The 12,011-nt window shown below is 32.1% G+C and overlaps 1 protein-coding gene across 1 annotated transcript; it reads right to left on the reverse strand.

Moving 5' to 3' along the window:
• Positions 1–6,096: 6,096 nt before the first annotated feature.
• On the reverse strand, positions 6,097–11,746 carry LOC139847197 (DNA (cytosine-5)-methyltransferase CMT3). The gene is made up of 20 exons (XM_071836834.1): positions 11,419–11,746; positions 10,942–11,055; positions 10,691–10,804; positions 10,479–10,598; positions 10,290–10,389; positions 9,994–10,190; positions 9,840–9,905; positions 9,511–9,762; positions 9,093–9,151; positions 8,945–9,011; positions 8,533–8,862; positions 8,383–8,451; positions 7,775–7,861; positions 7,561–7,648; positions 7,357–7,472; positions 7,156–7,260; positions 7,033–7,076; positions 6,883–6,952; positions 6,597–6,700; positions 6,097–6,462 (listed from the first exon to the last, which is right to left on the reverse strand). Exons 1-20 carry the CDS (start codon positions 11,725–11,727, stop codon positions 6,285–6,287), a joined length of 2,589 nt encoding a protein of 862 aa, XP_071692935.1. The 5' UTR covers positions 11,728–11,746; the 3' UTR covers positions 6,097–6,284.
• Between the last annotated feature and the right edge of the window lie 265 nt (positions 11,747–12,011).

Genomic DNA, 12,011 nt, shown 5'->3' on the forward strand with positions numbered 1-12,011 from the left:
AGCTAGGATATGATTAATATAGATTTGTTACCAATTTTTACGTTGTTACAACAAGAAAAATTATCCAATCTTGTTTTACCCATAACTTCTTCATTTTAAATCCGTTTTGAGTGAATCAAATTGCTATGGTTTCATATTGAACTCTATTTTATGAATATAAACAGAAAAAGTATAGGTTTATAGTCGGAAATATAAGTTACAAGTCATTTTTGTAAAGGTAGTCATTTCAGTCAAAAGAACGACGTCTAAATGACCATTTTAGAAAACATACTTCCACTTTGAGTTTAACCATGATTTTTGGATATAGTTTCATGTTCATAAGAAAAATCATTTTCTCAGAAGAACAACTTTTAAATCAAATTTTATCATAGCTTTTAATTAACTAACCCAAAACAGCCCGCGGTGTTACTACGACGGCGTATGTCCGGTTTTACAGTGTTCTTCGTGTTTTCAGGTTTTAAATCATTAAGTTAGTATATCTTTTAGATATAGAACTTGTGTTTAGTTGATTTTAAAAGTCAAGTTAGAAGGATTAACTTTTGTTTGCGAACAAGTTTAGAATTAACTAAACTATGTTCTAGTGATTACAAGTTTAAACCTTCGAATAAGATAGATTTATATGTATGAATCGAATGATGTTATGAACATCATTACTACCTCAAGTTTTCTGGATAAAGCTACTGGAAATGAGAAAAATAGATCTAGCTTCAAAGGATCCTTGGATGGCTTGAAAGTTCTTGAAGCAGAATCATGACACGAAAACAAGTTCAAGTAAGATTTCCACTCGAAATAAGATTGTTATAGTTATAGAAATTGAATCAAAGTTTGAATATGAGTATTACCTTGTATTAGAAAGATATCTTACTGTAAATAATAAAGATTTCTTGAGGTTGGATGATCACTCTACAAGATTGGAAGTAAGCTAGCAAACTTGGAAGTATTCTTGATTTTATGAAACTAGAACTTGTAGAATTTATGAAGAACACTTAGAACTTGAAGATAGAACTTGAGAGAGATTAATTAGATGAAGAAAATTGAAGAATGAAAGTGTTTGTAGGTGTTTTTGGTCGTTGGTATATGGATTAGATATAAAGGATGTGTAATTTTGTTTACGTGTAAATAAGTCATGAATGATTACTCATATTTTTGTAATTTTATGAGATATTTCATGCTAGTTGCCAAATGATGGTTCCCACATGTGTTAGGTGACTCACATGGGCTGCTAAGAGCTGATCATTGGAGTGTATATACCAATAGTACATACATCTAAAAGCTGTGTATTGTACGAGTACGAATACGGGTGCATACGAGTAGAATTGTTGATGAAACTGAACGAGGATGTAATTGTAAGCATTTTTGTTAAGTAAAAGTATTTTGATAAGTGTCTTGAAGTCTTTCAAAAGTGTATGAATACATATTAAAACACTACATGTATATACATTTTAACTGAGTCGTTAAGTCATCGTTAGTCGTTACATGTAAGTGTTGTTTTGAAACCTTTAGGTTAACGATCTTGTTAAATGTTGTTAACCCATTGTTTATTAAATCAAATGAGATGTTAAATTATTACATTATCATGATATCATGATGTATTAATATATCTTAATATGATATATATACATTAAATGTCGTTACAACGATAATTGTTACATATATGTCTCGTTTCAAAATCATTAAGTTAGTAGTCTTGTTTTTACATATGTAGTTCATTGTTAATATACTTAATGATATGTTTACTTATCATAATATCATGTTAACTATATATATATATATATATATATATATATATATATATATATATATATATATATATATATATATATATATATATATATATAGTTTTTACAAGTTTTAACGTTCGTGAATCGCCGGTAAACTTGGGTGGTCAATTGTCTATATGAAACCTATTTCAATTAATCAAGTCTTAACAAGTTTGATTGCTTAACATGTTGGAAACATTTAATCATGTAAATATCAATTTCATTTAATATATAAGAACATGGAAAAGTTTGGATCACTACAACCTGGGCTGCTGGAAAGTTGATTTTCAGTTAGTTCGGTTCGAGTAGATGATTTTCCGTTTAGACCTCGTCTTAATCCGAGTTACGGTTTAGGATTTATGGCCATCCGAAAGTCACTACACCCTTTTAACGTTGTGCTAAAATTTCTGACCTACTCGCACTTAAACCGTCGCCACGGTCAAACGAAGACGAGTTTGGTTCTGGAAATTGGTCAGCCTCTAGGGGACTCATATACGGATTCATGGCCACTGGTCTCACCTCATTTCAGTTTGTATAGAGGTCATGGCAACTGAACGAAGTCAGCCTTTATTTCAAACCCTAGTCTTGACTTAAAACTTACTTTACACTTTTTGTTTAATGATGAATGATGATGGTACTTAAGACCTAATTTACATACTTTTAAACCTTTGGGAACAATTTACTGACTTAGTAACTTTTGACTTAGGTTGAGGACCTTCCGGACCAACCACTTGCTTACTGTTTCCCGCGTATCGACTTTTACTACTTTTCAGTGTGAGTTATAGCATCCCTTTTTACTTTAACTATTTTGGGAACTGAGAATACATGCGCATTTTACATTTTACATACTAGGCACGAGTACTTAAACTTTATATATGTGTGGGTTATACAACGACATAAACTTTCCCCTTAGCTCGGTAACGTTTAGTCATTGGTCTTTGAACCGGTGAACGCGAATCTTAGATATGGATCCATAGGATTTGACATCCCCACTCGGGCTAGTAACGCTAGCATTTAACGGGTGTTTAATACTTCGTAAACATACGCACTCGCCAAATGTACTTTTAGGGGGTTATAAACGTTAAGTTAGTTACCAAGTGCCCACGGTTATACATATACTTTTCATACTGTTTTGAAACGCTGTTGAAGCACTGAAATCTCGTGGCCTACCTTACATTACTGTTATACTTAAACTATAGCTCACCAACCTTTTTGTTGACGTTTTTAAGCATGTTTTTCTCAGGTGCTTAAGGTTTGCTTGCTTCCGCTGTACTAGTCATGCTTTGTAGACACCCGCTGCGCTTATTAGAGATGTCACCGCATGAAACGTTTAATTTGCATTCAAACAATGTTAATTTTGAAACAATGTATTTGTAACGACCTATGGGTCACGTACTATTATTTCTTGCTATTCGTAGAAGCATACTTTTGGTTGTTAAACATTTGACGTTGGTTAAAACGTCACTTCATTTTATGAATGCAAACTTATTTTGAAACAGCATATAGTATTTGACCTTGTAATGATCTTGTTGTTGATGATTCGTACACGATGGTTTTGTACTGGGCATCACAGAGACGGTCAATGGTAGATTGAAAAGGGCGGGTCTTAGATGTTATTTGTTGTGATTTGTCTTGTGTACTTCATTTGATTTTGTCCTTTTATTTTCGTGTAGTTTTCAGTTTTGATTAGTTAGTTTGTTTTTAGGTTTCTTGTTGTTAGAGAGGCACGTTTATAGATAGTTTGTGAGGTGCGAGCTTTCTCGTTTCCCCCATCTTTTGTAATCCATGTTGAGGGCGTTTTCTTTGAAAAACGACTTCGTATATATGAGTTTTCATTATTTCGTCGGAAAAATAAAAGCATCTTATACAACTAAATGATAATTACCTAGAATCATGCAATGTGACAACCGGAGAGCCCTAAGCATGTTAGCCTTTCTTTCCTTGACTTATATTTCAATCTTATTACCAAACTTTCTTCCTATTGAAACTAACATCATTTGATCCATAGTTTTCTATAAAGTTACAGAATTTCATTCTCCTCCTTTAAATTGACCACAAAAGACAAATATTATTGACCACGTGGTTTTAATGGCTAGCTTGGACGTCTCCATGGTACTTACAAATCAAATATTGAATATTGATGAGGGCAAATTCCACTAAAAGGTAATCTTTTTATCTCAATTTTTTATTTTAGATAAATAATGTTTATTCTAACGTTTAAAAAATTGTTTTATCACATGTTAACAAAAAAAAAAAGCATCGTTACTTTTAAGTTACAACTCTCTCAAAAAATTAACGATACTCCATTTCTTAGGTAAATCATATACAAGTCTGATCATTGGCAATTACCTGAGGATAACGAACATATGCAAGCCTGATAATTAGTACATATGTGTGCCGTTTATCTTCTATGATCATATTTCATTATTGTCTTCCTCTTTGTGCTCTATATAGTAGAATTGATGATAAAGTAGCTTGATTATATGCGATGGAACAAACAATGAAGACGAAAAGATGGGATGAATGTTTTGATGTGGAGCTTTTTAGAAGCTTTTAGCTCATCTCATAGTTTAAAAAAAAGGGTTAAGGCTACTCAAGGGTCATATACTTTTTCTTTTGTCCCGATGTAGGCCATATACTCAAAAAAAAAAAAAAAAAAAAAAAAAAAAACTATTATAGATTATATACTTTGGAAAATTGTGCTAATGTAAACAAAAGTTGACCGGTTACCTGCTAAACCGGTCATCTTCATCTTTGATTTCATTGTTCTTGATGTTCTTCATACTTTTTCCAATTTTCCGGCGACTTGACGGCGGAGCATGGTGGTTTCCGGCGAAAGGGACAATATCTCATCCCATTTAGCCGTCTACATCTTTACCAACATCATGACTCATTAAAATATAAACAACTATATGTATTAACAACCCATTAAAGTTATGACAACATTTTCCTAAAGGCAATGTTCATAAGTTGCGGGCAAAGGAGAGCAGCTAGAAAGACAACCATATCCGTAGAGCCCACCATGATTAACAATCAATACAAACACGACTTAAACAAATTTCAGAACTTGATTTCATTTCTGTTTACTTGATTCAAAGAAAACGAAGAACTAGTGACAGAATAGCATGAAATTAACTTCGTCATCAAATCAAATAGCTGAATTAATATACACATATATTCAATTCAACCAATAATAATTTCCCCAAATTCGATTGCTACTATGTTATGATTGATGCTCGTTAATATCTACACATCCAGTATGTTCCATTAGGTTACATTATTAAGAGTTACGTATGGTGAAATTAAATGAAAATTCACAGCATATTGAGAATAAAGCATTGACCTAAGGTTGTGAAACTTGACAACTTAGATTCTGAGATGAATTCGATAATTCCAGGAAATTAGCGTAGTTTAACAGGTTAACAAGTTAAGTGTGTTTACATTAACACATCTTTTCAAATTTTATGGCCTAGAATAGTATATATATTTTTTTTGGTATATGGCCTACATCGGGACAAAAAAAAATATATGACCCTTGAGTAGCCTTAACTCTTAAAAAAAAGAAAAAAAAAAAGAAAAAAAAAACTATGTTTGGTTGAAAGAGTTTAAAGTTTTGAAAGAGGAGAAAAAACTAAAAGTTAAACTACTAGAATTAACGTTTAGCTTCTAACTTCTTATCATTTTATTCTTTATTTAATAAATTCAGCTACTCGACAAACACTAAAAAATAATTTAAAAAGTTAACAACTAGTACTGATAGCTAAAGCTATCAGCTAAAAGATTAAAGGTACCAACTAGTTTGACTACTTAAATATGATGAACTTAAATACGATGACCTTTAAAATGTGATGACCTTTAACATGTTAGTTACTCATTAGCAGTTTTTGACCAACAACTACACAAAACATAACTGATTTCATTTGACAAGCTTTTTGGTTCGTGTTCACGTTGAACAATCACCTCGAATTTCGAACAGTTAGGTGAAAATTTTACTTTCGTATACTCAAGTTTGACCCATCAAAAATATAAGTTAGGTTCAAGTGTTCGACAATTGATTTTCTCGGGGCAAAAGTTAGATTGTGTTTTTTCAAGACTTGCATATGATTTACCTAAGAAATGGAACTATTATAAATTTAAAGAGAGCTTTTTCATAAAAAGAAAAAAAAGACTCGTAACCAAAGAGAAAAAACTGGGGGGAAAAACCTAAAAACTAAAAAGGCAGATAAGCCTCAACCAACCTCAAGTAAAACTTACTAAGAAAACACAACAAAGGCCATAAACGACTACACCAATACAAAAAAAAACCAACCAATTTTAACAGTTACAAAGACCCATTGCAGACAAGTGTATTTCAAAAGCATCTGCTTTACTTGATTAATGTCATAACTTAAAAACCACAATTACCATAACATCAAAAGTAATCTCGTACCAGTACATGAAATGATATCTCAATTCAAATAATAATATCCGAGCCTAAATGATAACCATTTATGGGACACACTTAAAACTGAATCAGCATCAAAGTTACTGATCTTCCTCAACAAGAGGAGGTGATGCAGGTGTAACAACTTCCAAATTTGGAAAGTTCTTTGGCAAACTGAAAATGGGTCCCTCAGTAGTAGTACCTTTGCATGACATGGCCAATGAGTACCCTAAAGCTCGAGCCACCGGAACCGCCACTGCATTTCCTACTTGCATGTATCTGCACAAATTATATAAGATACAAATCAACAACATATACACATCTATCTATCTGGCTCATTATTTCTTATAGCTTCTTGCATGATATCTTTATAAGTAAAAGTTAAAAAAAGTAAATGTAAATGATATATTTACCTTTCTTTAATTGGGCCGATAAGCTTGTAGTAGTCAGGAAACCCTTGTAGTCGTGCGTTTTCACGAACCGACAGAACTCGATCTTGAACAGGGTGAAGAATTGCCTACAACACCATTCAAATAAGTTAATGTTTTACTTAAGTGCCAAAGCTGTTTTATTATAATTATTAATTATACTCCGTATTATATTATATTATATTATATTCATAATTGTTATTATTATATAATATACTCCATATACTTGTACTATGAATTGAAATGACAGTTATTAACAAATGTAGTCTACCTGGTTATGTGGTTCAGCTCGAGTAACCACTGTAGGAACAATCTCATCCCACCACATTCGCCCAAACGGTCTGAATAGTAATTAAACAAAATAAGCAAAATGGTGAATGAATTTATGCTTGTGCATAAAAAAACATAAAAAGATACTTACTTTGTTGATTTCCCATCAACATACGTCATACAATAATCTGGGACCTGCAATCAATAAAAAACGCATGATTTTAAAATATGTGTACAAAAGATGAACACAAGAAACGTAAAGTTTAGCACTCACCAATGGTTTTCCAGACTCTAATAATTGCCTTGGAATATCAGGATCAAATTCAACAGTATTGTCAGCACGAACCCTGACTCCCTTTAAATCTCGAAAATTTGCATCCTAAAAAATCACAAAAAATAAATAATTATAATGATAATTATTATAATGATGATAAATAGGATGTGATTGATATAAAGAAGTTAGATTGTAACAAACCTTTCTCTTGGGAATTTGACAGATACGCTGGTAATCGTCAATATTACATTTATATGGACGATGATCATACAAAGGATGCTCAAAGTCATCACACACATTTGAAGATCCAGGCATATCTGCAAGATTAAAATAACAGCCAAAGTTTTAAAGCAGATATTCTTGTGAATATAAAAAGGAAAAAAAAAACATATATAATCATTTAACCTTTCTTCTTGAGTCTAATGAACTTCTGAAATTCAGTCTGGGGAGGGTCTACGTAGGGCATTTCATCTTTCTCCTCATAATTTGTCACCTGAAAGTAAGATAACATTTTTTATAGATACGTTTAATAATGCATTCACAGCCATCTTAATCATATATACTTAAATCACTTATTAAACAAATGGGAAACTTAATAGACATAAATTAAAATGCTTACAGGTGGAAGATCAGAAATTGCATGACCGAGGAAGAGTTCATCTTTTAACTCGCCTCCTTTGAGATCGTCATCAACAACGACATTTGACTGCCAATCACAAAGTATGTTTAAATACTATGATACAACATTAAAAAAATTATACTTTATATCTTCATTAAAGCAAAAAATGAATATCATGATTCTAATTCTCACTTCTTGATATAAGAGAAGAGCTCTTTGCATAAAATAACAAGAATGACAAGCAAGTTAAAACATGCCCTACTAGCAAGTTACAACTTATGTATAGTTACTTTTTTCATTAGTTTTTCACTTTTAATTAAATAACAAATAAAAAAACTAGAATGTGAAAAGCTAAATGGACAAAAGTCACAAAAAAGAGAACTTTTCAGGGAAAACATTGTTACTTTTGCCATAAACTATGTGGAAAAGAAGAAACAGAATGCAATTTTAGAGCTTTTTTATAGTTACCTACTAGACTTTTAACAAAATTGTAAACAAGTAAAAAAGATGAGTTTTCTCTATTCAAGTTACCCAAGTAAACCAAACCGAGCTATCGTATAAGCAGTTAAAACCAATTCAATAACCGTTACAAATATACTTTATTGTACCTCAAACTCCTTAGGAAATACTCCTCTCGTTACAACTTTGTGTGTGGGTAACGGATATTGTGGTAGTTTCTGCAAACCAAAAAATAATATTAGAAATAATAGTCTACCATATTAAAGAACAAACAAGAGACAAAAGACATAAGGCAGAACCTCATTGGGTCTTGCAGCCCACATAAACATACGCGTACGAAACTGTGGTAGTCCGTAACCGCCAGCTGTCATCAATCCCATGCGCACTTGATAATTCATGCTAATAAGTCTGCCTAAAGCATATCTCCCAAGATACCCATTAGAGAACTTAACAATATCTACCACATTTTCCATCAACGCAAATCTTGGTTTCAAATGATCTACGATGTCCATGTACACTAAAAGCTGTTTGTTCTTCTCATCGTCAAGTGGTTTCTCTGTGTTTCTAAATCTATTAAACCCACTAATGCCTTGGCAAGGTGGGCCACCACATATAACATCCACATCTCCCTAAATAACAAATAGAAAAAAAGGTTAAAACCTTTTTATATTTTGTGATTATGTACCTGCTAAAATGTGTAGTAGTTCTTACAGGTAAAGGCAACATCTTTGAATTGTAACCATCCATAACAAATTGCTTTATCTTTTCCTTACAATCGCTGATAAAATTAACATAATGTTAGAAATAATTATAATTAGGTGACATGAAACAATAAAAGATGATAAGTGTAGCTTCTTACCCTAGACTATCACTAGGCTCCCAGGTGTCTTCTTCAGGGCCATAATTTTTCCACCGAATCTAATAATACAAGTTTATAAACCTTGTTAGAATTAAATGCAAATAAAAAATATCACACTAAACCACTAAAGTGAGCAAGAATTGCAATTGTGTTCTTCTCAAAAACATGCAATACAATAACAGATACAGCTAAATAAATATATGTGCAGCAAGTAGACATGGTTTGAAAATACAATTTTCCAACATAATCAAAACAGCTTTTGCATAATACTCAATGTTGGTATTATTTTGTCAAATATATAAGCAATATCAGACATAAATGATGAAACTAATGCAAATAAACAGCCTGAAAAAACATATTTCTCTAATGTAAAAATCAAGTAAAATATGATGAAAACTTCCACAATAAGTATACATACCTTAAAATAAAGCCCAGCTTGATGAATCCCCTTTGGATCTCCATAACATATTGCCAAAATTTGATCAACTTCGAAAACTTCTTCGTCAAGATTATCATCTTCTTCATCGTCTTCTTCATCATCAATTCCAACTTCTGTATCATTTGTTTCAGCAATTGATGGATCCCCACCCTCAATTATTGAGAATAATTGGCATAACCTTTGCCATTCTTTAAGCAATTGCAAGAAATCTTCAGCTGTTTCATTCCTCACCTGTGTATATCACGTTTAAATTCTATTAATAGAAAGAAAAAAAGCATCTACAACAAATACAAAAAAGTGGCACTAACCTCAGTTTCTGGGTGATTGTGTTTCAAACTCTCACAAGCATACTTGTTAAAATCCACTGCCCATTTCTAAAATGGTATAAACATAAGAATTAAAACAAACACCGCATTTAAAGTAAAAAAAAAGTATAAAAAACAGATTGAATAAAGATTCTACCGTGACAAGATTAAGTCCCGCCATGTTAACACCTAAGCATATTCCTGTAGACATAGCACCACATCCAGAATAAAGGTCTAGCATCCTCATCTCGGATTTTTCTCCCTTTTCAAATTTAGACACGTCAGCAACCAATGCATTAGTCTCAGTATCAGAAGAAATAGTTGAATCAGACTCATTCCCATCTGCCACATCATCTGCATAAAACCATAGTTGATAAGAACCAAACAAAAAATTCGTTTTCTTTACACATATAACTACCAGTTTATCTATTATTGTAACTTAACAACAATTACCAGGTGGTAGGACTTGGTAAGATGAAAATGGAACCAAATACAACATGTCATAGTAATAGTCTCCATTACCAAGCAAAGCCCTTTTAGTAGCCACATCAGCCTGAAAAAATCAGAGTATTATAAGCAATGTGAGATTAAACAATAGCATACTAATTATGAAATATTAATTGTAGTAAAATCATAACTTACTTCTATAGGAACCCGCACTAATTTAAGCTTCTCTAAAAGGCAATCAAGAGGATTATCATCCTTTACTTCAGATAGAAAAATACGCCTATCATCAACAAGATGAAATAAATTCTTGATGACCTGAAATTATAATATAAGAGCCACAATTAGATTTGATTTGGATTAAAATACCAAAAAAAGGAATGAGCTTTATTATTGAAACTGCATATTACCGTATCTTTGGCTCTATAAAACCATTGTGCATAAAAATAAAGTTGAGAATCCACCCCTTCAAACATTTCAACAACTCTACAAATGTAATGCTCCACATTGTTACCCGCACCAGCCTAAAAAAACATAAATAATCACAATTTAATATATGCCCATCTATGTTAGGTTTATTCTCTTAAGTTTTATACATAATGTAACCACACACAAAAAATATAAAATATACATGATTAACAAAAATACTGAATTAACTTACAAAGACATATCCATCATCTCCTAGTCTGAAATGCACACGGCCATCAACTAATGCTTCAGTATAGTGTCTTTTAGCTTGAATTAACACTTTTGAAGGATCCATCTTGTTTATCTCCTACAAGATTAAAATACAAACAAATAAATAACTGTGCAGCAGATATACAAAACCTAAAATCTAGAAACTTCAATAAAAAAATTGACATTAAATCAAAAGATAAAATTAAAAGCCATAAAGTTCTTTACTTTAACAACAAAAACAATAATGTAGATAAAATTACATGTAAACAATTGTACATTGTATATTACATAACACTAAAATCATAAAAATCATATACTTTAGCAATTCAAACATAGGATACTATGTACCACAAACAAAGCTAAACATTAACTAATTATTTCTGAAATTAAATAACAAATCACAAATCTACATTTATAGATACTGTATAGAGAGAGAGAGAGAGAGAGAGAGTAAACTGACTTCTTTTGAAAGATAACGATGTGGCCAACGACGGCGAGCTTCGTCATCGGAAACTGGATCACCGGTGAATCGGCTCTCCTCACCATCATCAACCTCAACCTTCTCTTCTTCCGATTTCACCGGAGATTCAACCGTCTTGTCTTCCGATTTAACCGAAGATTCAACCTTCTGTTCTTCCGATTTCACAGGAGCTTCAACATCAACAGCGATAGCAGCAGCCTCATTGGTCAAATCTTCTATTTTAAGTTTCTGCTTCTTGTTTGATGATGAAGCAGATGACTTTTTGCTGGATCGTTTTTTGGCCGGCATGTTAAATGTTTCCGGTGAAAAAAAAAGGTGAAGACGGAGGAGGGATAAAGGTGGAGGAGCTAGGGTTTTTAATTGGGGATAAATAGTGGGCGAGTGGTGTGGGCGGGTAGAACTTTTGGTTTGGGCGGGAATATGAAAAAAGCGTGTCTATTTAATTGTACATTTAATTTAAATTCATTTGAATTTAGGTTTGAGATCCGTAAAACGGTAACACTGTAGTTTTTTTTTACTTTTTTATTCTTTGGCAAAAAAAAAAAAAAAAAAACTTGTAACATGTGGCATAA

This window comes from Rutidosis leptorrhynchoides, chromosome 5, assembly GCF_046630445.1.
Source record: "Rutidosis leptorrhynchoides isolate AG116_Rl617_1_P2 chromosome 5, CSIRO_AGI_Rlap_v1, whole genome shotgun sequence".
NCBI lineage: Eukaryota > Viridiplantae > Streptophyta > Magnoliopsida > Asterales > Asteraceae > Rutidosis > Rutidosis leptorrhynchoides.